This window comes from Pogoniulus pusillus, chromosome 11 (genome assembly GCF_015220805.1).
Source record: "Pogoniulus pusillus isolate bPogPus1 chromosome 11, bPogPus1.pri, whole genome shotgun sequence".
NCBI lineage: Eukaryota > Metazoa > Chordata > Aves > Piciformes > Lybiidae > Pogoniulus > Pogoniulus pusillus.
The window spans coordinates 2,833,201-2,858,925 of NC_087274.1; the positions used below are offsets into that span (position 1 = coordinate 2,833,201).

The 25,725-nt window shown below is 43.2% G+C and overlaps 1 protein-coding gene across 1 annotated transcript in view; it reads right to left on the reverse strand.

Moving 5' to 3' along the window:
• Window positions 1–4,983: 4,983 nt before the first annotated feature.
• The window catches only part of PITPNC1 (phosphatidylinositol transfer protein cytoplasmic 1), a 100,808-nt gene continuing 80,066 nt past the window's right edge, over window positions 4,984–25,725 (reverse strand). The window contains exons 7-11 of the mRNA XM_064150600.1: window positions 20,645–20,740; window positions 11,361–11,516; window positions 10,387–10,450; window positions 7,952–8,070; window positions 4,984–5,071 (exon numbers count right to left, since the gene is read on the reverse strand). Coding sequence (XP_064006670.1) covers window positions 5,066–5,071; window positions 7,952–8,070; window positions 10,387–10,450; window positions 11,361–11,516; window positions 20,645–20,740 — 441 coding nt within the window. The 3' untranslated portion in view covers window positions 4,984–5,065. The remainder of the gene's footprint in view (window positions 5,072–7,951; window positions 8,071–10,386; window positions 10,451–11,360; window positions 11,517–20,644; window positions 20,741–25,725) is intronic.

Consider the following 25,725-nt stretch of genomic DNA (forward strand, 5'->3'; position numbering starts at 1 on the left):
ATCTCCACGGAGTAAGCCTCTACTGAAAAGCCTAAAGAATCATGCTATGTGGCAGATTTGTGTTGAGTAAAATGAAATGACAAGTCTGAGAGGTTTAGAGTGGGCACTTTTCCAGTATTTACTACAACACTGGGCTCCCAAACCCTGCATAAACAATTAGATTCCTTACTGAGAAACTCTCTTGTCAACCAAATGCTCATTTACAACTGAATGTGCTACACCAGCCTTACGGGCACCTGCCCCGATAAAATCTTTAAGGAGCTGAGGCACCATAAAACCTAGTAGGTGCTGTAAGTGGGTGAAATCTTCCTCACAAAGCCAGTTCTTTGTGCTGTTTAATTTTGAGGAAGTGACTTGCAGATTTGGAGGCAGAAATACTAATGGCCATGCTCCTAGATAAAGGAGACCCAGTAAATGAAAAGAGCAACAGCTGTAAAGAATAATTGTTGGTAGTTTATTTACAACAAAATGAAAGGAAAAAAGACAATATTAAAATAATAAATAACTTGGAAAAATCAGAAACTAAGTGATATGAATGAGAAATCTGACAATCAAATTCTCCTGCTGAGCCCTGCATTATTTAAGATGCAGAGCATTTCAAAACTTGGTCCTTCTTCGATGGTGATGATGCATTGCCTAATGTAGCCATCTCTAGGTAAAAGAAATTAATTACTGGACATTCAGAGTCACAGAAATGAAAGAAACCAATGAAACCTGGCTTAGTGACACCACAAAACTACAGGAGATTGCAATTCAATGACCATGCTGTTCATTTAAAGCAAAACATTGTTAGACTTAGTAGCTATTTTAACTTACACATATAAACCCGAGTCCAAACAATGGAAACAGAAAAGCTCCTATTGACAAGATCATGAATTCTCTCTTACTGCACTCACTAGTTCATAACAAGCACATACACCTGGCTTGGTTCAAATGACAGCACATTGTTTTCAAGTTATAGTGCAGCAAGCTTCAAAGCAGTTTGAACGCAACAGAGCGGTCTTGTTCCAAACTAAAAGTCAAGGAACAAAGATTTCCATTTCAAAATCTCTACAGCAGCAATTAATGCAAACTGGCTACTAGATGTCACAAAATCACCTTCCAGAGTAATAAAAAAAACCAAACCCAAACCCAAAGAATAAGGTCAAATAGTTTCTTTCGATAAGATTTATCCAGTCATTTACAAAATTAACCATTACATTCATAAGAAAGCATATTAAGTATGTGTTTCAGGAATGTGCTGCTCCTCCTTCTCTTTCTCAATACCTCCCTTTTTAGTTTATTAGGAGATCTGCCCTGCCAAAGACTGCAGTTATTTTGTAATGATTGTTCCACAAGAAATAATATAAAAGTACGAGCGAGGCTGGAAGAAGGTTTTGACAAACAAACCAATCATCCTATTTGCCTTGGACTGCACTCTCCTTGATGAAAATTCCTCCTCCAGCCCTAGCGGAGCTGTATCACATCACTTCTCAGTCAGCGTGGCAGAGAACAGGCGCCAGGCTTCAAAGAGGTACTCACTAAATAATCCCATCTTTTGTTTTTGCCAAAGCAGTGATGAACACCTGCGAAATGCTCTGTTTTCTCCCCGTAAAGACGACTGAAAACACAACAGAAAGCACTGTGACAAAATCAGTAAGGAAAACAGCGCCTTTGCATGAAACCTGCGGCTTTAGAACCTTTTCGTTTTGTCTGGGGATTGTTGTGGTTGCAGGGAATACTGCAGAAAAAGTCATCCTCCCTTAGAATCAGAGACTGCTTTAGGTTGGGAGTGACCTTTAAAGGTCGTCTAGTCCAAGCCCGCTGTAGTCAGCAGAAAGCTCTTCAAGTAGTTCAGCTCGCTCAGAGCCCAACTCAACCTGACCTGGAAGGGTTCCAGGGGTGTGGCATCTACCACCTCTCTGGGAGACCTGAATAATACAATTCTTGCTCTGTGCGTAGTCTCCTTTAGTTTCAAAGCATCAGCTCTTGTCCTGTTGCAACAGGACCTGCTAAAAAGTCTGTCCCCAGCTTTCTTGTAGGCCCCTCTAGGTACTGGCAAAAAACAAACCAACCAAACCCAACCAAACAGAAAAAGATAAAGATCATATCAACCAAATGGCAGAACAGAGCAGAGGCAATGAAAAGCCTGGAGTATTTCTTGTCCAGAACAATGACACATTACAGAGCCTTTGCTGTCGTGAGGAAGGAACATGGAAGCAACACAGCTGATGGTGATCCTTGTGTCCAGCAGCCAATAAAGCCAGCACTGCTCAGGGGAAGGGCTACAGCAGCAGCACAGGCAGGGGGACACAGCATTAAGCAGTCTGTCATGTTTTTCTATGACGAGATCAGGGTCTTTCTCCTACATCTCTGTCATGCAGTTTTTAAGATGTGACCAATTCAGGGACGTTAATTACTTTCACACATGCCCTATCCTCCAATCTATTAATATGATAATCGATGAATCCACGTGGGATTGGGAAACAATTGGTTAAACAGGAGTAAGGGTGTGACTGCTTTGGCCTAATAGTCTGTGTCAAACCCAGGGGCCAGAATGTATTTAGAAACAGTACTGTGTAAGCATAAGGACAATATGACTGGAGCTGAGCAAATTTTCCTCTGGCAAAGAAATAGACTCATCTAAAAAAGGGCTTTCAGGTGGAGCAGACCTAAACTCTTTCTATATAGATCAAATTCATGAAATGAAAACCCAGGAAAACAATGCTTGATGTTTTCAAAAGCTTCCCTTCTCTGCTAGCATTCCAATCTTGCCACTACATAAATAGTAATCATGAAAATATTTGACCAGTTATAATAATGAGTATATAATCTGCACACTTCTTAAGCTCAAACCATAGACCAGTGTAGGAAAGTTTTGTTTGCTTCATTACAGAGGCTGCTTTTTAACAAATCATCACCCATTAGGTTATCAATCACACAGAATTACCAGCATTGAGAGGAAGAGCAAAGCAAAACATGGACAATAAGTGGGAGAATGCATGAAGTCAGGCCACAGCTAACCTACAGAGAGCTCCCAGATTTTGCTAGCTACAGGATTTTAACTATTGAACAAATATACACTTGTTTTCAGTGCAGGTTGGCAGTGGAAATACTTCTCCTGCTACCAAAGCTACCCTATAAATATCACACATTCAACGTAACTTCTACTGCATCTACAGCCACTGAGAAGTTCAGTGCATTTAAGCCAGTCCCATCACAGCATTGTTCTGAGCAGATGGTGCAATGTCCTCTCCAGGTAAAGGGCCATCCCCAGACTGATTGTTCAATATTGAATGATAGTTTAGCACTGGAGGACTCTCTTTAATCCATCTACCATGTCACCGATGGTACAGACCATCACCCACTTTGATCAGGTAACAGCTTGTAGGTAACAGCTATCTCTCACTGGAATTGAACAGCAGCTTATTCATTATCTACTACAGCTACCAACACAGATACTGACAGCATCCCTTGCTTGAAAGAGAACAAAGTACCCCACGTGGGGCTCAGCGATGAGAGTTTCTCACTCAGCTTACATTTGGAGAAGGAACGAAGGAAGAGACCACCTCTGCCATTGATTTTTTTCCTCCTTCCACAAGTTACACTTCCCTTCTGGGAAACATCATTTGAATTCCTGAGATTGAAGAGTGATTTCACAGGCAGGTCAGGAAGAGCACTTCTGTTTCCCTAACATCAGCCTACATGGGACTGAGCAGCCCCCAACACGCATCTGCCTTTTGAAGTGACTGATTTTGTTCAGCCCATCCCTAGACCGTGCTAAAGGCTGGAACCAGCTTTCTGTTAGCAGAGATTGTGCTGCTTAGAAAAGATGAGAGGCTGGAAAGAAAATGGAGCCTCACATTTTCTTTCCTGTACATTCAAGGTCTTACAGCATTAACTACCACTCTTCTTCCAGTGAAGGAAAGACAGAATTCATCGGGTTTGCTTCTCAACTGGCTCCATTTAGCTGCTTACTTTTCAGTCTTACTCACGGAACACCATTGATGAACATCAACAGGGAGTTGAGAGAGCACAAAAGGACAGGGGAGAGCTATTAAAATACATTATCTACAAGAAACAGGCAGTTTCTTTTACAAATTCTGTGCAAGATAGAAATAGTTCAATGGCCTCAAAGTCAGTGTAATTAATTACAACTGGGGCTTCCAGACAGTGATACTTTAGGTTTGAAAGGTGTTGTGTTTGTTAGCTAGGCCCCAAATCCTGAGTCATATTAAGCAAAATGTGAATCTGAGTGATTGCAGTCGGTGTTCAAGTACAATGAATGAGTTACAGGTCAAAGGTTTGTGAACACACAGGAGAAGCCTGAGAATAGGAAGGGTTTTCAAAGTGGCTATAAAAGAAGGGGAGGGTTTGTTCCTGTTAACCCTGCATTTTAGTTGGCACTGCTTTGCCTCAGAAACCCTCGGCAGCTGTACTAATACCTACTCCTAATTAGGAATGCCATGAGCTAGGTGAAGATTTGCAGGTAGAATACTGCTACAGGAAGATTTCTTTTCTGTGCTGGGGCTCCCCTCAGACTATCTCTTTCTGTGTTAGTGAGATGCACCATATGGCTTGAAACACTACTTTAGGAATATATAATCTATGTTCTCTTGCATGCACTTCTCTGAAGGTTTTAAGGATCAAGTCTGAGGAAAGAAGTTGTCTTTCCTCACCAGTACAACTACTGTAAGCAAAAAAAACAGAGAAAATGAGAGAAAAAAAGGAGAAAAACAACCAACAAACCACCATGACCTTTGTAGAAACTGAGTTACATCACTCTTGCTGTGGTAGACATGGCTTATCAGGAGGAAACATGCTGGGTTAATCTAAAAGGTTTTTTTGGCTGGATCTGGAAGAGTGAGAGTTTCTGGAGCAGACTTTTTCCGGGGCCGGTCTTTGGGGACTGTTAGGAATTCAGGAGCTTCTGTGGAGAGAGGAGTTGATGGAGCACTAGATGGAGCACTGCGGGTTGAAGAAGGCATGGAAATGTTAGAGATAGATATTGCAGGTGGGAAAATCCCAATCTTCTTGTTGGTAGCTTCCTGAGTTGCTCGTTCAAACTCTCGGACTTCATCCATTGTCATGTCTTCAACAGAAAGAAAGAAAGATAAAGGCATATTAGAGTAACTTAAACCAAACATTACATTAACTCACTTAAACTACTGCCATTCAAATGCTACCTCAGGGAACAACTGCTTATCATGCATAGCACTGAGTTACTCTCCACATGGCTATCTTCCCCTTGTACTGCAGTAAGTGGCCAACCTACAGCAACCAGATTTCTGCACATCGATCACTTACTAATGGTTCTTCTGCCTGGGTCTGCACCGAGTAAAGAGCACTGCCTCTGTAAGGGCTGTTTCACAGGCAGTTAAAGAATACATTTACATCCACAGTCTGCAAGTAGAATTGTCCACGACTTCAAACACGGAACGACTGAGAGGGGTTTGCTTTCTTCCTTTAGATTCTGAGCATGAGCAGGGAAAAGGTTGTCATCAGTTCGTTCATCTGCCGGAATTACCAAGGGGTGAAAAATTCTCTCTCCCTCGGTTCACGACTTCCACTGCCTTCTATAGTCCCAGCTGCACACACATAACTGAGGCTGGTTCGCTTCTCTACCAACAACGCCTGAAGACCTCCTTCTCACTTGATGGAGCCACGACACACTTCCCAACTTTTCCATCCAGAAGCTGTACTTCAACATTTACGGCCGACTGACAACTCCACTGCTCACTGAGAAGCGAAAGGTACTTTGCAGTGGAAAATGGGTCCAGAGAAAGCGGTGAAAGTCCTCTCTTGCGGGTGACAGCCGTGTCACAGTGCTGCAGAAACCCACAAGAGGGCAGAGCGACCCCAGCTTAGCTGTGCTCTGAGCTGAGCCGTGCGAAACTTACTCTGTGAAACCCCAACCCAATGACATCTGCTACAAGCTGGTACATTGGGCAAAACCCAGAAAGCCTCTTGTGAAACTTGCTGCTCCGTGTCTACGCTGCCTGCAGGGCGTCAAGTCAAACACATTTTCTGGTTAAATCTGTACATTTGAGGTATTTTATTAAGCCATTTTATAGAGCCTTTGAGCTCTGAAAGCTCTCCCCCCCCCCCCCAAGAAATAAAGCCATTAGCATGTGAGTGTTTAACATTCTCACACGTTTGGGAGCCTGAGACACAGGACTGGCAAGGATGCTTTACCACGTGTGTGACAAGATCCTACACGCCAGTACACTGACACTTTTTACTACACCAGCTTCTACTTTTTACTATACCAGCTGCATGCATCTGTAGCCTTGGCTGCAAAGTCATGCAGAAGCAGCTTTATGTTCTATTACAACATCATATCAAACAAAAGCACTCCTGTTGCCAGCTGCCTTCCCTCTCCCTTGCAGATGACATTCCAGGGACCTTTTCAGCCTACATTGCTGCTTATTAGGAGCAAGGACCGAACTCTTTTCACATCTGAGATAAGTGGTGGAAATAAACAGATGGTCCCAGAGGAACTGCACCTACTTATGTTGGAGAGATGTGAACCTGTTTTGCTGATTTGCATTTTGTTTCACACCCCATAACAGTGTGTGTAGTGTTGCTGAGCTCAAAGGGTTTAAAAGCAGCCTGACATCAAAGGCAGCCCATGCATTCATTTCAGCTCTTTTCCACTGAGGACTTCTGTCCAACATGAAACAAAAGCTGCCTCAGACAAATCAGTGAAAGAGGACGGGAAGGTTTCTCAGTTTGCTGGCCATTTAAGTGAAGACTGATTAGAGTCTTGCAAAGTAGTAGCCTCCAAGACTGCACATTTTACATTCAGATGTGATGTGCTTAGTGTCCTTTCAGCTGACTTCTGCTTTTTAGCTTAGACTTGCTTTAAGTTCCCTTCTCTTCTGACTCTCTCGGGCAAAACGAGTCCTTACCCTGAGCTAAGAAGGCTCAGACTTTTCAATTACTGACAAATTCTGTTCTGACCTCAATGGCAATTTTCCACATGAGAACTAAGGATGGGAGGCTTCATTCAAAGCCAAATCCTGAAGTGCAGAGCCCAAGTCAGAACTGATTCTCAATGTATTACTCAGCTAAGGAGTAACCTTGGTGTCAGTGGAGAAGCAGCCTTACAAAGCCAGGCATTAATGGTTATGACTTAGACAACACTTCTCAGGCTGGTGACAGCTTTCACTGAGTAAGAACAAAGACTTCAAGCCTTTCAGCCTTGCCCCCACACTCCTTACCTGAGTGAAACCATCACAAGTTCTACATCACAGTTAACATAAAGAAAGGAACAGTAACATTTCAGAAGCAAATACTGCTGCATCTTTTCTTTCTGCAGAGAGTAATCTTTTCTAATTTTAGGCCTCTGCTGGGGGTACCCAAATGAGGAACTTCAATACAGGATGAAGTTTCCAGAATCTAAATCAAAGAAGCTATACAGAAAGCTGCCCTTCTGCAAACACTGCTGTTCTCCACTTCCAAAAATACTTCTCACCTTGTTGGTAGCTAATCAATGACAACATTAAAATGAGTTGGAAAAAGAGTGAATAATTCATTAGTTGTTTGGGGTTTTTTTCCTGCTGAAACAAATGATTTTATCAGTTCCTTATAAATTTTCCACTCCCCATGTTCCTGGCTCTTTGACTGAAGCTCTCTGAACTCCTGCATCTTGTTTACTATTCAAACAGCAGAAAGTAAACCTCTTGTTTAACTTCCTCTTTGTGCATCCAACTGAAATTTGAGAGTTGCCTTCTCCTGGAAGACAGGGAGCTGTATGTGAGCCCAGGCCCACTCTTTTTTACAGCAGGGACACTTTACAGTGCAAAGGAAAGGTGGGATTTGCCTTCATGAAGAAAAGAATCTGTTCCTACTGCAGCAAAACCTCCCCAGAATTCAACTGACTGGCCAGCAAGCCCAGCTGGTTGCTCTTCTCTGATCTGTGCAGGTGTATTAGCTGAAGAGGGGCAATATGTTTTAAAATGTGACATACTCTTGCTTTGGCATGGCTCTCTATTTCATCCACAGTAGATGAATGTTGGTTGCAAACTTTAATGTTGGTTTTTTCATGCATATTTTTCTCGTATTCTCGAACATCATCCATAGTCATATCTGTAAAAAGTTCAAAAGTTGGCATTTTCCATTGATTTCAGTGCAAAGTTCATTTGCTTTTAAGGAGAAGGCTCTAGGAACACAGGTTTTCAGCAGAAGCCAAGAACAGCAACAAAAAAGGATTTAAAAGAAAGCATGGAGGAACTAGCTTTATGAAAGTTGCCTCATAAAGGTAGTTGGGTCAGCCAAGGAAGGTGCCAAGGTTAAGTCAAAGGGCGCCAGAGAACAGGAAGGAGTGGAAATTGTTTAGGAATATCCATGTCACGTAAGATAGGCAAAAAGTACTGAAGTGCAGGCTTTGGCACAGGCCAGGATCTTCTAAAAAGCCTTTAGAAGATCCTGAGGAAGAAAGGATAGACACAGAAATATTAGAAATGTTTACTTACCTTTCCAGGCCCTTTCAAAAAGATTTTGTTTTGTTATCTTTGCTTAGGACATCTCCTGACCAGCAAACGTTTTTACTGTTAGAACACTCATCATCTTAGATTCCAGACACTAACACTTCATTATAGTGGTAAGTGACTGCACAGTGAACACGTTAACACTTTTGTAGCCTCAAGCAAATTACTGAATTAGAAGAATCAGAAATACTCTACCAATCAGACTGATTCTAGCAGTTGCTCATTGTCCAGACATGTCCAGCTAGGGCTGAATCTGTTAGGTGCTTGCCACAGAACTCCAAGCAATTATTACAGATGTCGAAAAGAAAGAATCCTATTACTTGATGTGTGACCTTACCCTTCTGAGTAGCCACATCACAAATCTACTCAGGAGCAAGGTGTGCCTCAACTTGAGGGCTGGCAAAATTTTAGTCTGGCCTTGGCAACTGTTCAGTAACCTCAGAGCCATCAGCTGCTTGTTGATCATGGAAACAGCACCAACGTTTGACTTAGGAAACTTCAGGAGCGGTTAATGAGCACAGCAGGCTCCCAGATGCGCACCCCTTCGGTAGCGCACGCAGCGGCTTGCTCTGGAGGCTATCATTTGTCTCCAGTTAATTGTGTGCCATTTTTATATCACACCACTCCTTGTTATGTGATATGAGGCTCTTGCTGCATTTTATGAGACAGCTTCTAAGGAAAGATAGGACTTTATCTCTTCCATTGGTAGCACAATGTAATACTTCACCAGAGAAAATGAGACACAGTCTAGAATTCTGATCATAAGGTAACACAGAATACCACTAACTCAATCTCTTTTAGTCTTTGTCTGTTATCTAGAATGAACAACAAGCTCATAAGCCATGTCAGTAACATGCTAAGAATGCACTTTGCCAAGCAGAGAGCATGCTCTTTATTAGTAAATGGCACTGTGAAGAGAGATTTTTCTGAATAATAAAGCCCAATGCGGTTTAGTAAAGTTAATGCCACGACACAGTCATACTTACGGCATCAGTAACCAGTCAGTGACATCCATAACAGAACAGGTTTAGTAACTGGCTTTATTACACTCATTCTTTGATTCACTTCAGCTGACTAACATCACCCCCAAGTCTTTCACAAACTTTTCTTTCAGAAGATGGTGATAGATATCTCAAAGACAGGGGGTTTCTGAGGGTTAAAGAAGGTCTAAATAAAGACCCTAAATATATTCCCCAATTCCTACCATGTTACCTGTCCTCCAAGTATCTATGATTATGGCCACATCTCCCTCAAAATAGATGGGAAAGGCACTAACCCCATGAGCCCACTTTATGAACTGTGGTTGCCTGATTTGCTATTCAGATGTCTCTGTGCTATTAGCAGTGCCCATTCCTACAGCTGGTTCCTGCATGCAAAACACTTTTGCATGCAGCTGCCATTGAATCAGACCCAGTAGGCTTTATGTTCATATTCACTTTGTCAGTAAGGGCATTAGAGCTGCATCTCTTCCTTACTGCAATCCATAGTAAGATTAGAACTTAACTAAAAAGCTGAAATCATGTTGGATCAGAGGCCTTAGGAGTCTGCAGTATGGAAATGACTGCATGCTAATGCAGGCTTAATAAGAAGCTTTATTCAAACCTGCATATGGTTCTCCATATAGATGACTCTTGGCAGGGGCAGCTTCTGTCTGCCTACAGTATGGGGTGACAAACATGGGATGGAAAGATGTTGCTGTTGACTGCCTACTGGCTGCCCAAACTCCAGCCTACTCTTGTAACAAAGAACCTGCTCTACAAGAGCTCCATATGTTCTAAAGAAACTGAACACAGCTCCATCTTGTTTATGAACAACTTATACTGGGACCTGACAATCCATGAATGCAAAAGGAAGTCTACTGTCCATAAGCTTTGGATCAGCCCTCTGAACTGGGGTGGGTTTGGAGGACACTTACCGTACCACTCATCGACCCAGGCAAAAGCCTGCCGGTGACCGATCAAGAGAATGTCTCTGACCACCTGGGAAACAAGGAGAAGGGTAAACAAAAACATCTCTAGGGAAGCAGCACTCTGGTCTTTCAACATGATTTAAAGTGGAAACTATTCTGACAGTTTTCTGTCTGAAACCCCATGCCCTATGGAGTTGGACATGCTGGCTCTGGAGGTCTTGTACTCCAGACTCCCACTGAAGTGGCTCTGTTTCCAGTGTTGCCTTTGGAATGGAATGGAAGGCATTTGGGACCACGTATGGAATCCATTTGCCTTTGGGCAGTTGGACATTCTGGAAGTCCTTTTCCCTTGTTAGTATTTAAACTCTTGGAAGGTCAATACTCTGAAAAATATCATTTGGCTGCCATGCCTATGTCATTCCTTAACTAGGCCTCTCAACCACTGCAACAGGCTCTCCATGCAGGTGGTTAAATCTCCATCCCCAGAGGTGTTTAAAAGAGGCAAAGATGTGGTGCTGAGGGGTATGGCTTAGCCCCAGACTTGGTAGAGTTAGAGAATGTTTGGACTTGATGATCTTAAAGGGCTTTCCCAACTGAATCAATTCTAAGACTCTAATTACTGGTTTAGGAGACTGAACTCTTCCTCAGCCTGTTTGTAAGACGTTCTGCACATCGTTGCTGCACGTTTGGTGCCCGTGTGCGGTCGCAAATACTTTAGCTTGTATATTTATCAGAGTATGGAATATGGTATGGATAGGTTTTTCTCAACCTTAGATCTGAGCAGCTCCAGGATTAAAGAAATTTATGCCCATAGATGAGCTTTTTGGCTCTGCTCCAGATCTTTCAGACCTTGAAAGGAGTCTGAAAACAGATTGCGCTGAGCTCCCCAGCTCCTGCACAACCCTAGTTACATTCCTGTGCAGGGCAGTACTCAAGTTCTGCTTATGTAAAGGGTAAGAAACAGCTTCTGTTTCACTGACCTTGTGTACAAATTGCTCTACTCTGGTTTGAAGTCCCCAGACTTCAAATTTCACAGTCACAAGTTTGTAGGAACACATAATTGGCTGATGGGTCTCTCTCCAGCCTTCTTTTAATTGTCCTCTCCCAGTCTTCTGTGACTTGAAATATTTAGGATCCTGTAAAACCAAGAAAACATACTGGGAAATGCAGGAGAAAAGTCCTGCTTGCCAGAAAATGCCTAAGGAAACATTTTGATAAGGCATAAGCCATGAAAACATGCTAATAAACGTTAGGAAAAAGCAGTGAGAAATTGACTTAAGTGAGCCCTAGGAGATACCAAAATCCAATCCTGTCTTCTGTCCAACCGCCAGGGAGTCCACGGCAGCATATTGTTGGAGATGCTTTGACAATCAGATCATCTAGGACATTTTCTGCTGTAAGAAGATGTTACTGCAAGTCATTACAATACAATGCACTCCAAGTGTTATTTATGGCCTTTGGGGAAAAAAAAAGCACAGGCTGCTTCTTCAGAGCTTGCTCTTCCACTGCTCCCTCAGGGGCATTTCCCAGTCCGTTCTACCCATGCCAGTCTTCCTGAAATCAAGTCCAGTTTGAGCTTTGACACTGATGTCACCCTGCCACTGCCAAGTGGACTTGTGTATCTGGCTGGCCAGCCAAGTATGAAAATCCTTCAATCAAACCATCTCAACAACTGAGTTTTGGGCAAAATACTAATTACAACTCTGTCTCTGCTGTTATGAACTTCATCATCAAAGAAACTGGTGTTGAAATTGCAACAGCAAAACAAAAGAAGCCCAAAACAGTAAGGATTTGAGTTAATCTGTAAAGTTTACTTTTATCTGTAGAAGATACAGCTTTATCTATGCCATGTTGGTATAAACCCATTTCACTTGATGTCCAATCCTGCTAATTATACCTTGTAAACAGAATTTACAGTTCAGCATTGGTTTTTAAAGCTTGAAAATGATGCAGCTTCAGTAAATTCACAGTAAGCTTCTAAAATTTGGCTTCAGGAAGTGCTCCTAAGTGTTGCCTTTCCTAAAGCTCACATCTGGGAAGATCTTTTCTGTTATAAAAGCAATTAAACATGTGTTTCAGTATGCACTTAAATTGTTTGTTAAATGGAAGGAGAAAAACTTAACAAGAAATAGGTAAGACTAACTCTGATTTTAATCTTTCATTCAGTGTGAGCTTATATATGATTCAGCCTTCCTTTGCTCTAGTGTTTAGTTGTCTCCTGACTTGGCTTCCCATTTTGTCCTTAAACTGAAGCTCTGTCATTACAGCGTCTTTACAAAGCTCTAATGAGGTGAGAGTCTTCCCCCTCTGTGAAAGTCATTGCTTTTATTGCTGACATATTCTTTTCTAAATAGAACTTTAGGCTCCCTGCATAATAAGGTTTCAGTGTTAAGTCACCATAAAAACCAACTCAGCATCATCATATATCAGAGCAACACCACCACTGTAGATCACAGCTCGTAGTCACATGCTGCCGCCAAGCTTCTCACTCAATAAGGCTTGACCTCAGATTGATCTAGATATTTTCTGGTTGAATGAGTTGGTTTATAACTGATCACTGCCTGAAGCAATCAATATCATAATAACAATTATAAAAAAAGAAAGGGTATAAAGGGAAGGACTAAGACATAATATTCAGGAAGATGTAAAATTCTAGTAGCTGGTGCCAGTAATTAATTACAGAGATGATGATTTCAGTTATTCTAGTGTAAAGTAAGTGCTTTTAAGAAGGAAAATCATGGAAAATAGTTTCATGTAAGGAAGGGTTCTGCTGCTTCTTACACATGGGGATGGTCATGCTGGTGTCCTGACAAAGCATTTCAGATACACACTTTAATAGCACTGAGTGTGACACCTTCTGCCCCGTCAGCGATAACCAGATCCCTAATGGAATAACTTTGCTGCAGTCCAAGGGGATTTAATGTAATCGACTTGAGTCAGTATCAAGTACTCAGAATGCAGAAATAAAAATGAAATAATGAACAGCTACCCTGCATGAGTGCTCAGGGTCTTCAGCCTCTGCTACTAGACACAGGGAGCACACTGTGCCAGAAGGACCTTCGTGTGACCAGCACTGCTCATCTTTTGCCCTTCAGCGTCTGGGCCAAAGCCCGCTGAAATCAGTGACAACTTTGACATGAGAGCCACGACCCAGAATTATTTTTATCTAACTCATGGCTGCAGGTCTCCAGATTAGGATTCACAGCCTGGAATCCTTTCTGCAATTAGCCACTGAAGGTCCTTTAAAAAATATAAAGCAGTAGGGATAATAATTTTCTATTAAATGCAAGTAGAAATAATATTGGTACACAGCACTGCTTCTCCTCCTGACTTTCATGCTGTAGCTCACTGATTAGGTTAGTCAGAACAAATTAGCCTCATGTGCCATGCTCACATCTCTCCAGGTCCCAGGAGGAAGCAGGGAGCACCTGCCTGTTCCAGAGCATGGCCCTTCCTCACTCTTCCTGTCAAAGGCTGCACTTTGCTCAGCACACACCAGAGGCACCAGGCTGGAGCGAAGCAGCAGGCTCCGTGGGCAGGAACTGTGGCACATACATCTGAAACCTGCATTGGAGCCTCTATTACAAGAGGGCTGTGGAGATGCTGGAGTGTGTCCAGAGAAGGCCCACGAGGATGCTGAGAGGGTTGCAGCAGCTCTGCTGTGAGCACAGACTGAAAGAGTTGGGGCTGTGCAGGCTGGAGCAGAGGAGGCTCCCAGGTGACCTTCTTGTGGCCTTCCAGCATCTGAAAGGGGCTACAGAAAAGCTGGGGAGGGACTTCTTAGGCTCTCAGGGAATGACAGGACTGGGGGGAATGGAGCAAAGCTGGAGGTGGGGAGATTGAGACTGGAGGTGAGGAGGAAGTTCTTCAGCATGAGGGTGGTGAGAGGCTGGAATGGGTTGCCCAGGGAGGTGGTTGAGACCCCATGGCTGGAGGTGCTTAAGGCCAGGCTGGATGAGGCTGCGGACAGCCTGGTCTAGGGTAAGATGTCCCTGCCCATGGCAGGGGGGTTGGAAGTGACTGATCCTTGTGGTTCCTTCCAACCCTGACTGATTCTACGATTCTATGAAACACTTCTGTCAGTGACTAGAAACTGGGCAAGCTGAGCTTTGGTCTGACCCCATTTTTATGTGATTATTTAGATCATTAATTTTGTGTGTGCCTTTAGCCACTCATGGCTTCCTTTCTAGAGAGCCATCATCCAAAGCATACTGCATCTCTTCACTATTTTCCCCTTGAATCCATCCACTGGCAAAAATCCTCAATCTGTGTTAAAAGTAATGGCACAGCTAAAATCCTTTTGTTTAAATAACCTTCGTGTCCTTTTATCAGAGACAATTTATTAGGAAAGCCCATCTGGCAAATCCTTTTGCTAGAGAGGAGCAAAACCTACTCTGTATTTGCAATACATTATTGCCAGGTGCAGAGTGATTTAAAAATAGCCCTTCTGCTAACATAGCAGAAACATCATTACCCATGAGCTGGGCTTATTTGGGAGTAAAAGGTAAAATCACAATAAAACCAAAGCCACAGTGTGATGGAGATGGTTTCAGACATTGCACTCTCCCAGAGTTACTTAGGCCATGTCTGGAAGGCCCTGGCTCAACATGCTTACTGTTAGAGACTCCCTTGTTTAGCATCTAGCATTTACTGACCTTCCTCCTGGACTGCAGATGTCATGGCATGACCTGTGGAATTGCAGCCCCCTTTCCAGAGGGCAAACACCAACGTGTTCACAGTGCAGCACTGAGTTGTTGCCTATCCAATGTTACTATTTCACACACAGTTTAATAATGAGGCACACTCCTTGTTTACAGAACTCCAGCTCTGAAAGGGGCATGCTTGCCCTTGGCTTTACCACGGCATCAGGCATGATTTGAAGCTGCCATACTACTCTGCAGCTGGGGACACCTCCTTTGTCTGTGTGGAACATCTTGTTAGCCTTGTCACTCATCTGTCTTGAAAATGACTTGCTGCTTGTATAGCCCTAGTAGCAGGGAAAAAGGTTCCCAAGCTGAATATGCTTGAGAGGTGGAAGTGCATTGTGCTTATGCCATGCATCCTCTTCTCTCTCTCACACCCCAGAAACAGTCTTCCTGGCTTCCTTTAAATGCATGGATTTGTTTTCCCAGACTCCTGCTGCAATATATTCCACCACTGTGCTTTTGAAGTGTGGGCAATCCTCCCCCCCTTTAAGCTGACGACCATTCTGTTTGATCTCGAATTTCAGAACCAGTCCTTCATGGTTCTAGCACATGTGAGCTGGCAGTTCACCATCAGCTCCAGTTGCTAGTGGTTGGATTTCTGCTTAAATAGCTAGGGCTCCGGAAAGATTCGTTGATGTAAAGATGCTACTACAGACATTAAAGTGAAGTCACTTTTGAAAGGCTTCTTGCCTTCCTGCTGTCCTCTCTCCCTTCCTCTCCCTTCCCTTCCCTTCCCTTCCCTTCCCTTCCCTTCCCTTCCCTTCCCTTCCCTTCCCTTCCCTTCCCTTCCCTTCCCTTCCCTTCCCTTCCCTTCCCTTCCCTTCCCTTCCCTTCCCTTCCCTTCCCTTCCCTTCCCTTCCCTTCCCTTCCCTTCCCTTCCCTTCCCTTCCCTTCCCTTCCCTTCCCTTCCCTTCTCCCTTCCCTTCCCTTCCCTTCCCTTCCCTTCCCTTCCCTTCCCTTCCCTTCCCTTCCCTTCCCTTCCCTTCCCTTCCCTTCCCTTCCCTTCCCTTCCCTTCCCTTCCCTTCCCTTCCCTTCCCTTCCCTTCCCTTCCCTTCCCTTCCCTTCCCTTCCCTTCCCTTCCCTTCCCTTCCCTTCCCTTCCCTTCTCCCTTCCCTTCTCCCTTCCCTTCCCTTCCCTTCCCTTCCCTTCCCTTCCCTTCCCTTCCCTTCCCTTCCCTTCCCTTCCCTTCCCTTCCCTTCCCTTCCCTTCCCTTCCCTTCCCTTCCCTGTTTGAATTTCCATCCAAGTGTATTTTCTGGGTCTATTTAAACGCCTAAGACTCGTAGATACTGGGAGAGTTCAGAGGTGCTAAAATACAACCAGCCAGCCAGCCTTTATGTAAGCTCACAACTGAAGGTAGTAAGGAAAAAGCAATGTTCATTTGTTTTTGCCAAGGCCCTGACACGTTGCACACACTCACCGGGGAGCTGAGGCAGCTGCATTATTTCAACAACCCTCATTTTCTGTCTCTATAATGGGATGGAGATTTTGTTATTCTGAAAGCACCTGGACAGTAGTAAGCTGGACCTCTTACAGTGCAGCTGTGTAAAAACCAGACCAGCCAGCAGCAGCAGCAGCAAACTGCAGCAGCTGCCTGGAATCCTTCTGTTTGGAGGTAACTTAAAAAGTTTATTCCATTTGTCCAACTCTCAACCACCCTGTTATAAACAGGAAGCCAAAGACTGTTACTTTTGAGAAGTTGAGTATGTTTGCAAAGAACATTTTGCTCAGTAGCTCACTTCCACAGTAAATGTTTCATTTCGGTGAACGATTCACTTGAGGCCCTCGCTCAACAGCACAGCTCAGTTTTATTCTCTTCTATAATTCAGATAAATATCTATGGCTATGTGGGGAATACATAATGGCTGCTGATACATATTCATTGATGGGAAAGCCACAAGGAAATGGCTTTACAAAATGTACAACTTTTACCTGCAGGCTTGTACGTTCTTTGTACAGAAATACCAAATTCTGCATGCAGTGTACTAAGTACATTGAGATTTGGGGGATGGGAAAGCAGGCAAACCTGCTAGCTTGGATCAAGGCTCACTATTCAGATCCTCACATTTACACTTCCTCAAAGTTTAAGGATGTTTAGGTCCCAGCTTGTAAAAAAGGAAAAGCTTTTTTGAAGATGTGGCAGCGCTGCTGTGTATCCTGGTGGCTGCCTCACAATGGAGTTTGTAGGGGGTCATGAAGTTAAAATGAAGCCAGCTGCTTTGGGACACGCAGAAATGCTGCAGTTAGAGCTCCCACAGTCCTCTACAAGGGCAGTAATCAGTACACCTCCAGGGAAGAGGGAACTGGCCTCTGTGTGTATGCTGGTAATAGCTACTATAACTGCTTCTGCTTCACTGTTTACTTGGTGATTGAAGGCCTTTCGTGCAAGGGCTCACAAATAAGCTCTCCATTCTCAGGGGAATTCACATCCCTTGGATGGCTCTGGTCAAGAGATGGCTCAGTATTATTGGCAGAGCTTCCTTTAAAGTGTCTCACAATGAAACAACAGCTCCCCTCAAGCCACCAGCTAACTGTATTTTTTACTTCTTTAGTCAATGTTTAGAAGAAGAGGAAAAGCAGACATGCACGAAGTCGAATTCAGTCATTTTGCCTTCAACCATCAGGACATTTTCATGGAGCACTTTTCCTCACTTCAGCAGCAGCACAAGTCAAAATGAGCCATGCAATTCAAATGCAGTATGATACAGATGAAGATGTTTTATACATTTTGTCTTTTTATGTGTGAATCATTATTATGTAAGTCACAATGTAAGGGAGAATATGGATCTGTTTAGAAGATTCATGTCAGGACAGCTGAAAAACAATTCTGTAGCTCATAGGTGGTGGGAAGCAGAGAAGTTGCTTCACTTGTCTGTACCGAGCCTGGTGCTGTGGGGCCCTTGGATATCTCCTGAAGCCTCCTGTGGTAACTGCAGTGCTCTTACCTCTGCTGATGGTTCTGGGGTCATACACACACAACCATCTCTTCTGCTTATATAAACGAACAAAACAACACTAAAGCTGCTGTGGTTCAGACTGTTAGGATCAATGAGTTACTTGCTGCACCAACTCAAAGAAAGGTCACAGTCAAATTTTAGAGAGAGATGTTTCACACAGAGGGATCTGAAGAACTTTTGATATTGACCCAAACAGCTTAGGAAGGATGACTGAGCTAAAAATATTGGATATCACAAACAGTGGCTTAATAGCAACTATGTAATTAGTGAGATCAGCAACCCACAGCAGGGCTCATAGGCACTAACAAAGAGCAGGCAGTTGAAATAGTGTGTGAAAGGTCCGAATGATTTCAGCTCCCTCTCTAACATACAGAAATATCACTAACTAAGGAAATTTGCTGTTAAAAACAAGGGTATTTTTAATTGAAGGGGGGTGCAGGATATAAATTGAAACAACAGGATATAAAAGAAACCTAAGGCTCATTTCTAGAAGCTGCTAACTAAGCTGATCCTGATACAGAACTTGCTTAATTTTATGCAAGCAAAAGATTCAGTGAACTGAAGAGATTACAGAACATGGCTGAAGTGAAAATCATCCTCATTGGTCTCTCTGGATGGGAGTCAGAACTGCAGCATCCAATTCTTAAATCCTAAGGATTCACTTTTAATCTTTAACCTTAGTATTAATTCAGATTAAAGGATCCAAAAGCAGCCACACTGTTGCTGTTAGTGTAACTAAAATGCCTTTCAAGGGCTTCCAGTAAATGGTTTCTAGTTGTTTCCAAACCTATTTGGAAAGCACAAAACACTCCTCATGTACATGGAGTTACTTTCTGATTGAAAACAGATGGAAATTACATTTGCAAACATTACAAATCTTTTTCTAGTCCCTCAACTACATAAGAGGCCTCAGCAGAAATGGGAATTGGGCTTCGTGTTCATCATATGGTAGCATAAACCCCCTGAGTTTGTAAACTTTGGAAGCTGCTGAATCCAACTCTTGCTAAATCAGCATCAACTACAGTGAAGTGCTCAGGTGTGCTTACTATTTGCTATCAATTCTGAAACAGGATTTGGTAGCCAACATACAAATCATCCATCAGCACAGAAAAAAACAACAGCTGCTGGGCTGTTTTTGTTGTTGAAAGCAGTATGAAACTCCATTTCACTTTGAGTCAGGTCTCCAGATCTGCCTTTAAAGTAACAACACAAAGGCTCAAATTCTTCTCTCACTTAACACGAGGCTGCTTTTCTATAGCATAAAATTAATCACGTGGAAATGATGCTGGCTATTAGAAATGGGAAGGAAAGCTGAAAAGCTGAGTGCCACCTTCATGTTTATGATTTCTGGAAGTGTGCAAACCAAGATGAAAAAGCTCACAAGATTTCTGTAAAACAGAGGCAGTGCTGAGCCTGCTCAGCAGCAGCAGGCTGGAACCAGACTGACTGGAAGCAGAGAACCATGGAGTTCAGGTAGGATGATGGCACCAATAAGCTGCTTCATGAGGTGTTACATAATTTTTGGTACTAGACAGATGGGGTTTGTTATCTAAGGGCACTAATAAAATTACTTCTCATCCTGCTGTAGATCCAGTTTTATGGTTTATCAGCCATACATGAAATCTGAAATAGGATCTATACATGGAAAGTAACAAGTACCTGACTTTTTTAGCCTGAAAATCATGTCTCCTACAGTATAAAAATACATTCATTGGCAAGTCTTGGGTTTCTGTCCTAAAAATGGTGATATGGTCTCGTTTTGTATAGTCACACAGCTGCCACGCTCACTGCCAGCTATAAATACATACTTGGCTCCAGAGGTAAATCATAGCTCTAAAATTAAATGTGAGCACAGATATGATCATTCCTCTCCAGCTACTTGTTGTGAACCATCACTTTTCAAGTCTGAGGTTAAAACATGGAGGCCTCTTCTTCATTTGCATGGTGGTTGCTGATTTCAAACAGTGAATTGCATTGACCTAGAAAACCCTCTGCTCTTCAGAGATGTGCACTATCAAAAATGCATGGGAGCAGTTTTCAAGGGAATTTTAAGAGAGTGACTCTGCCTGCTGCCATTGATGCTCTCTGGCAGATTTACTGCATGATACTTCAGTCCCTCTTTCTTATGCCATGGTCCCCCCGAGCAACTGTACCTCAACCCTGTTCTCACTGTAGCACACCTGCCCTTTGCCTGAGCTTAGGCACCTCTGTGCAGGGCTTGCTGGCCAGGGCAGGATGCAAATAAGGGCAACAGTAATGTTTAAAACTGCTCAGGTCTGTAAACACTGAACTGAGCTCCATGATCCAAGGAAAAGGCCTGTTCTGCTTCGAATGAATAGAGCTGAATATCAAGGGTCTGGTACAGGCTATGTTCTGACGGGAGTGAAAGCGTTTCCAACAGCTGGGGGAATCACCTGCAAAAGGAAGTGGCAGGCAGTCTCCATAGAGAGGTTGCTGTCTGCTTCTCCTCTAATTGAAAGCTTTAGAAGTGCTACTGACCAGCAAGATTTCATACAGAAATAGAGCTGTTTTGATTCCTAGCAAGGCCTTCCTGCAGGCTCTTAGATTCCCTTTTCCACCATCTCACAACCGAGCTCTTACCTCTGATTCTTTGTAGTAGCGCTCAGGAATTTCATCGCTGGCGATATCGATGAAGCAGACTTCTCGCTCCAGATCTTTAGCTTCTTTATCAAAAATCTGCAAGAGTGAAAGAAGTTCAACACTACCAGAACAGTGCCCTTGTAAAAGCCTCCTGGATAAATGGTCACAAGCAGTTTCAGTGACTTGTGCAACACAAATGTGCATTAGGCTTGTGCCTGAGCAGCCTCTGATGGGAGACACTGGAGTTTGTGCAGGGACCAGCCAGATTCCCTGGCCCAGTGCAGACAGCACAGTGTGTTCTCAAGATCACAGCTAGGCAGGGTGTTCCTAAGCAGGATTAACAACAGTTAGAATGAATTATGCCACAGACTTTTTTGGGAACAACCCACTCTGTCAGCTCAAGAGAGAGTGGACTGTTTAATATAACACATCATGCTCAGCACTCACTGCTCACACCGCTGCTCTTCCTTGTGCTTTTTGGAACCCAGACTTCAGTCACACATACTGAATTCAGCAACCAGGACTGGTTTGATTGTGTTCCCTTACCTCTGAACCAGACTCCACCACTGTGTAAAAACCCTGACTCTCTGGACCCAGTGTGTCTGACCTTTTCACTCCAGGGACAGTAACGAAATGCAGGTGTTTCGTGTGAACCAGCCAGGCTAAGCCGGTGTTACACTGAGTATCTACATTTCAGTTGAGCTGCCCTCAGTGGAAGCTGGAAACTTCCACTCTCCATCTGTGCACACATGGAGCTCGTTCTCATCTGCATCCTTTAGGACCCGGTTCTGAACACCAAAGCTCTTGCTGTATGTGAGGCAAATGATGGATGTACTCTGAGAACGCAGGTCATTTGCATCTGCAGTGTCATCTCCTTCTGAGCCTGTGCCCATCATTTAATTATTTAGGGATCCTGCTGACCCATGTGACTTATGCTAAATCTGCACTAAAGGTCTGATGATGATGCTGGGACTTGGAAACAGGACTAGTTAAAAGGCTATCAGGAGTTAGTGCTGCGACATTCAGGGAAGTTGTGTGCACGCTGTCATGAGCAGTAAGAAGCCAGGGCTGTGTTTTCTCCTTTGGGGCACAATGTTCTGCAGCAAATGTTTCCAGGAAGCATAAATATTTTTGTATTTTTGCTTTCTTATTTTTCTCCTTTCTTCCTTTTTTTTTTTTTTTTTTTTTTTTTTTTTTTTTTTTTGTTAATAATAAATGCAGTGAACACTCTGCTGCTAATTTCAGTTCATCCTGGAGGAACAGTTAAAAATACAACACGCCAGCAACTCTTCAGTACCAACAGCAAGCACTGCTTTATTCTTTCTGAAAGAGATGGGGCTGCCCATTTAAAGCATTCAAAGTGAGCAAAGGACTACAGCGAACAAACAGAGCAGCTGCTAAGAGGAACATTGCTCAGGAAAGCATAATTGGAATGAAGGAAAAGCTTAAGTTTGATTCTGCAAGTGAAGTCGTCCTGCTGGCTAGCAGAGCTAGAACAGCGCAGGCAATACCAAATGCTTCCTGAACTGGAGATGAAACGTGAACCTGTCTGAAACTGCAGAGGAGCAGAACAAAGGGACACTCTACTCTGGTTTTATTTGTGTGCTGATTTTCCTTCTCACATCCAAAAAAATCTTGTTGATTACTTGAACAACTTGGAGCTGATAGGTCCTTTCCCTGTAGTGCTCCTTCTCAGAACTGGGGTGCATTCTGAAGTAGCTGGTGTGGTTCAGAGGTTTCATGGAGCTTGCTTTTTGCAAGCTTCCTCGCTCGCTTTTTTCCCTACACGAATTCAGATACACAGAGCAGGCTGAACTGTTTCTGGAACAAGATGCATTTCACCATAATCTCTGGGCATTAAATAAAACAATGAAGCTTTCTCTTCACTGGACATTACCAGGTCAGCTGAGGCTCTCTGTTGGTGTGTAAGTACAAGCCTAATAAACTCAATCATAGAATCAACCGAGTTGGAAGAGACCTCCAAGATCATCCAGTCCAACCTAGCACCCAGCTCTATCCAGTCAACTGGACCATGGCACCGAGTGCCTCAGCCAGGCTTTTCTTGAAGACCTCAAGGGACGGTGCTGCACATCTGCAAGAGCCTCACTGGGACTACTGCCCAATACCTTCTCTGGAGAACTGTGCCCTGCTGTGTCACAGGCTGGATCCACACACACAAGAAGGCAGGTCAGGAAGATAGTTTTACATTCTTTTTCACACTTCCAAATGCTTTGACAGCAGTGGGGGATGACAGATGCCTTTGCCAATCTGTCCAAGCCAAGGGGAATCTTTCTAACATTTCCACTGCACATTATTTGCTGCCTAGGCTATCTTTGGCCATTTCCTCCACCCCAGAACCTTGTCGAATTACATTCTCCCTTCTCTTTGCTGCCAGAAATTGTCTAATCATTTATGCTTCCCCCCTTCTTAGATTGTCCTCACAAGATTTGCGGATAGAGATTTAATCTTCTCACTCCATCAGCAGCAGAAAATAAGAAGTCATTAGAGAACAAGAGTGATTTCTTCCTCAGCTCTTATTGCCTCTCCTAGCCACATAATCTGGGATTGTCTTAAAGCCTGTCGGGAGGATGGGTTTATTGCATTTGTGATCAAAGAGACTAGGGAAATGTGAAAGTTTTAAAGGAGGAGATTAAAGGCCACAGCAAGAAGCATAAGGCTCCCAATCTGTGCAACTGCATTTGCAAATGTGCAGAAAATGAATGGTGAGAACAAGCTGTATCCTTAAGGAGCTGATGAAGAAAGGCAGAATATTAAATATTGTATTGGGAAGAACTGGACAGGCTTCACTTTTGAAAGCCAAGAAATTAATTGAGATTGAAATACGCAATCAAATGGAAAACAGAGAGTAACAGCCAGGCTGAAGTGGCCTTTTTGCTGTGGGTTTTGAGGGTTTTTTTGGGGTTGCATCAGCTTTTTTTTATAACAGACAAACGTTTATGCAACTTTCACTTCCTAGGAGAAATGAAAACTTGTCATTATTCAGATAATTCCCCCACAGCATGTCAAAATGTGGGGGGGGGGAAAGGCTTTAACTGCCTCATTTCAGTCAACAGCTTCTTTTTGGGGAAAACTGGGAAAAAACCCACACCTTGGCAGATGATTTGAGTACCTCAGGAAAGAAGCATCCTACAGGACATTGCAGAAGTGTAAGTGTAGGAGCATTGAAATGCCTTTGTTTTGCTTTCTTCATGATCTACAGAGATGTGTCCTGGCATGTACTTTGCCAGTGACTTCTCTTTTCCTTGTAGCCAAAGCCAGGAGAGAAAATCAGGTTCTGAGATGGTGGCAAGTCAAACGAATTCAACATCCTTTTTAGTCAAGTTCCTTTCCCATTCTTCTTCTTTTTCTTCTGCCTTCAGGCTGTGTTGCTGCTTTGAACTTCACTCAGATGGAGCCAATAAAAAATGTACCTTTTATGGCTGACCACCACAGCTAACCTGGCTTGGGTATAAACAGTATAAAGCCAGACTTTGCTGAATCCACTGACTGCATTCACACCAGCAAACTCCTCACTCATCTACATTTCCAGGACTCCTCAAGTCAATGCTGTGCTTGCTTGGCCTGGCTTTGTTTTGTAACAGATGATTCTGTCTTGTGATGGTTTGTTTCCTCTCACCATCAGCAAAGGAGGTATTCAAGGGATTACCAGCTGGGAACTTTGGCTTTGTCTCTGCACAAAATGAGGGTTTCTTGCTAGCCTAGATACAAGGAGTTTGTGGTCTGAAGGCTGTCATAAGGCAATTGATTGACCTTCTAAACAGTAATACACACGACACAGACTTCTTGTGGCAACAGCTGGACTGGGTGATCTTGGAGGTCTCTTCCAACCTGGTTGATTCTATGATTCTATGACACAAGTCAGGGTACAATAGATTTTGCTGTTTTACCAGTGCACCACTGAAAAACTAATACCTGCTCTCTGTGATAACAACTGGAATATTAGTAACAGTATAGGACTTATACTTCAGCAGTTTTGAAGCCCTGTGATAACTACCACAGGAGTTCCTCAGTAACTCATTAAACTTAAGTCATAGAATTCTAGAATCAACCAGGTTGTCCTAATCTGACCTAATCAGCTAAATAACAGATCAATTAGAAATCAAGGGAAGTTATCAGTGGTAAGGCAACCTGTCTGGAAAAATCAATACTATAAAGAACTAAGTTTGACTCTGGATGTGTTGGGTTTTGTTCTGGAAGCCATCCCAGAAGTTCTGTTTTCCCATTCTTTGTGAGGCTTCAGGTGAGAGAAGATCTCTACATTTTTATTACTTGTTATGTGTCTGTCATTTGCAGGATGGTTTAGATCTAGATGTCATAGCAGGCAAAAGTTAGAGATGTAACTGCAGTAAGGACTGCAAGAATGGTTTTTCTCCTCCCTATTCAGGTAAAATCTGGCACAAAACTAACTCTCCTCCTTGAAATTGTAATCTCCTCAGAGTGCCATGGCCAGAACCACTGGCCAGGCTCCAGCTGATTATTACAGCATCCTTTAGCAGGTCATCTCATCTGCTCCACTCTGACTTTCAATTTTCTGAAGGAAATTTTGGTCTAGAAGAAAAGAACATCTCAGAACTGGAGCCTCTTCAGTGTACAACTCCTTAGTAACTCATGTTCCAACCTCAGTTACCCCCAAAAGTCTCTTAATTTGCTTCTGAGATTTACTTGGGCAAAGATTACAGGAATTGCCCAATTTCAAACCCGTTCACTGCCTGAAACTATTTATGTGGACACAGGTAATTTGGAGCAATTCTTCTATGGAAAAAGACTGCAGCTCTCCCTGAGAGCAGTGAACCTGGCTCGTGGAATGGCACTGGAGTGCAGAGTGGAAGAGGCAGTTACATATTTATCAGCAGCTTTGCTCCTTGCTCCTTTCTATCTCCGTGTCACGACTCCTCTGTTATTCCATCTCTTCTAAAATATCTCATTTAGATTTGCACTTTCTGAACAGAGAAATAAAGTTTTATATAATTGTATCTCCAAGTGGTTAATGATTCCAAGACCATAATAGGCTATCAATAATATTTACTGGGGTTTTTTTCAAAGTCTCATCTATTTCAAGT